General features: G+C 55.9%; 1 protein-coding gene across 1 annotated transcript; it reads left to right on the forward strand.

The window, feature by feature from the left end:
- The first annotated feature begins 41 nt into the window (after window positions 1-41).
- Window positions 42-2,671, forward strand: LOC127750701 (dynein axonemal heavy chain 8-like). Its single transcript, XM_052273041.1, has 4 exons — window positions 42-244; window positions 488-606; window positions 699-866; window positions 2,420-2,671. Exons 1-4 carry the CDS (start codon window positions 211-213, stop codon window positions 2,543-2,545), a joined length of 447 nt encoding a protein of 148 aa, XP_052129001.1. The 5' UTR covers window positions 42-210; the 3' UTR covers window positions 2,546-2,671.
- The last annotated feature ends 72 nt before the right edge of the window (window positions 2,672-2,743 follow it).

Here is a 2,743-nt window from a genome sequence, read left to right on the forward strand (position 1 = left end):
GAGGGGTGCCCCATAACGTACCCCCATACCCCTCTCCCTCCCCCCTGTTTCCAGTCCCTGCGCGACGCACTCGACAACATCTTCGACGCGCGCGTGCCCTCGGCGTGGAAGCGCGGCTCGTGGGAGTCCTCGACCCTGGGCTTCTGGTACGCGGAGCTGATCGAGCGCAACCAACAGTTCTCCACCTGGCTGTACGACGGCCGGCCGCTCATGTTCTGGATGACGGGCTTCTTCAACCCCACTGGCAAGTCCTGAGAAGCTGATGCGCAGCGCAGCAGCAACCGGATGATTCAGAGCGGATACTGCAGTGTTGCGCGATTGCATGCACACTCGCTAGAGCCGCAGAGGGTTTGGCGCCTTAAGCGCGAAGGGAGAAGGCGAACCCGCGGATCCCGCAACACTTAGGTGTCCGCTCTGAAAAACCTGGCACATGCTAAAACTACCAAAGAAACTGGTGACATTTTTTGAAAATATACCTCTTTTTTAGGTTTCCTGACCGCAATGAGACAGGACATAACCCGCAGCCACAAGGGCTGGGCGCTCGATCAAGTCGTCATCACCAACACAGTCAGCAAGAGCGGCAAGGAGGAGTGGAAGCCCACCGGGGTAAGTCCTCTCCTCACCTCTCGCCGAGCCTCTCGCGGCCACGGCAAAGACCACAACGCCGTGTTCTGACGGCGACCCTGTCGGCCCTCCAGAAGGAGGAGGGCGTGGCGGTGTACGGCCTGTTCCTGGAGGGCGCGCAGTGGGACCGCCGCAGCGGCATCCTCAAGGAGTCCCACGCCAAGGTCATCTACTCGGCCATGCCCGTCGTCGTCATATCCGCCGGCGTGCTCTCCGCGCCCCGCGACCCCAAGCTGTACATGGTGAGAGCCCGACCCCGAGTTCGCTCCCAACTCAGCTTGACTTGGCGATGATTAAAGTGACGTGCTTCAAGCGAACGCAGCCCACAGTCGCGGGACTCATCTAATTGTCCCGGAGTCTGCGGGCTGCGTCAGAGCGAGGCTCGGCGCTGCCGTCCTTGTCTCTCGCCGAGGGTGCAAGAGCGACAGGAACAGTCCGGACGGGCCCAAGGACGCGCCTGCCGTCCCGTCCCCCGCACCGCACAGCCGCGGCGCGCCGCCCCCCATCGCTATGCAGCCCGCACGGCGCGCCGGTGTCGCCTGTCTGCTCCGGGAGCCTAGTACAACAGACGCAACGCTGATTGAGTTTCGAGTTGGCGATGTCCGTAGCTGGCTGGGCTCGGCTGCTGCGGAGTCGGGTTGGGCCGTCTCCGCATTTCGGCCCCTCCTCTGAAGGCGGCATCCGCTCTGGCGTTCATGGGGCGTACCTCCTGAGGTGCCGCCGTGCCGCCCCCGCCCCACCCCATCTCTCTTATGACCGGATGGCCGGACGGTGTCAGACTTGACACCTTTTGCTGCCCGCCGGCTCGCCCCGCCCCATATGTCGCTCCTCCGCTCAGTCCAAGTTCGGTTTGCAGACCAGCCGCCGCAGCGACCCGACTAACATAACATTGTAGGCAACTAGCTGCAGCCCTTCGGCTAACCGCTCGGCATTTGAAAAGTAAGCAGGATCTTACGGCTCCGATGCGGGGGACTTCCCCGGCCGGTGTGGATCCGGATAACTCGTCGTGCGAACGTTGTATGTTTGTCGCAGTTTTTGTCCCTGTGTTTTACAATAATCTCCAGTTTAGCGGTGTTAACGTTCTCTGTTGGGTTTGTTTGCACCGTTGTTCTCGACCATAACTTTGTGGAGGTCACCTTGTGTTTACTGCACAACGGATCATCGGATTTGAGTGTAATCTGAAGATAAGGAAAGATATCAGGAAGACAATGTAGCCAGTCTTGTAGTGCAAGTCGCGTTGTGTAGTTGCTGTTCTTTTTGAAGCGATATTGCTGAGGAATAATATGTCAAAACTATGTGAGAACTTTGTCAGTTTTACCTATTAGCACGATAAAATCATGGTCTGCAATCAAACATTGCTGGTAACTGATATCGATCCGATATTAATTTGACATCGCATCAAAATTCATTTCTCACTGCGTTGGGTGCTTATTAGAGAATGGCGATGTAGTAACCGAGCGTTGTGGTTTGTAGTGCACGTGACTCCCTCGCAATACGGTTCATCTCTAATTCGCTTGTCGTGCACTGATTGCTGGCCATAAAGCCAGCGGAGGGCGCTCTGGTGCCAATTGGCTCGCACTAGCCCGCTAATCTCGATGCAATTGTGTATTTGGCGAGGCCGCCTACCTATACCCCGTGAGGAGTGTCTCTCGAGCGCGGAGTATCGCCAGTGGGACTCCCCTGTCGGCCCTGGTCGGCCCAACATGGGCCCATCGCCTTACCCCTGCAATTTCCAAGTTTTCCGACGGTCCGATGCATTTGTCATGTATTTACTCGTTTCTCTCTTATTTAACAGTGCCCAGTCTACAAGAAACCGCGTCGGACCGACCTGACATTCATTACCAACCTCTGGCTGACAAGCCCGAAATCGCCAGATCACTGGGTGCTGCGAGGTGTTGCCATGCTGTGCGACACCAAATAAAGCTCCTCTCTCTGCTTGTGGTGTTTCTCGCCTTTATTTTCATCTGTTACCTGGTATTTCTTAGCTACCATGAGAAGGGTTTAATGAAACCATCTAGAAAACCAGCTTAATAAAGCTTAAAGCCTAGTGTTGTTTTATTCAATTCAATTTGGGCTGTGAATGTGTGCATGTAATAATTTTTATGTGGTTGACTATGTA

Source organism: Frankliniella occidentalis, unplaced genomic scaffold, assembly GCF_000697945.3.
Source record: "Frankliniella occidentalis isolate FOCC.00 unplaced genomic scaffold, Focc_3.1 Scaffold240, whole genome shotgun sequence".
NCBI classification, from domain to species: Eukaryota; Metazoa; Arthropoda; class Insecta; order Thysanoptera; family Thripidae; genus Frankliniella; species Frankliniella occidentalis.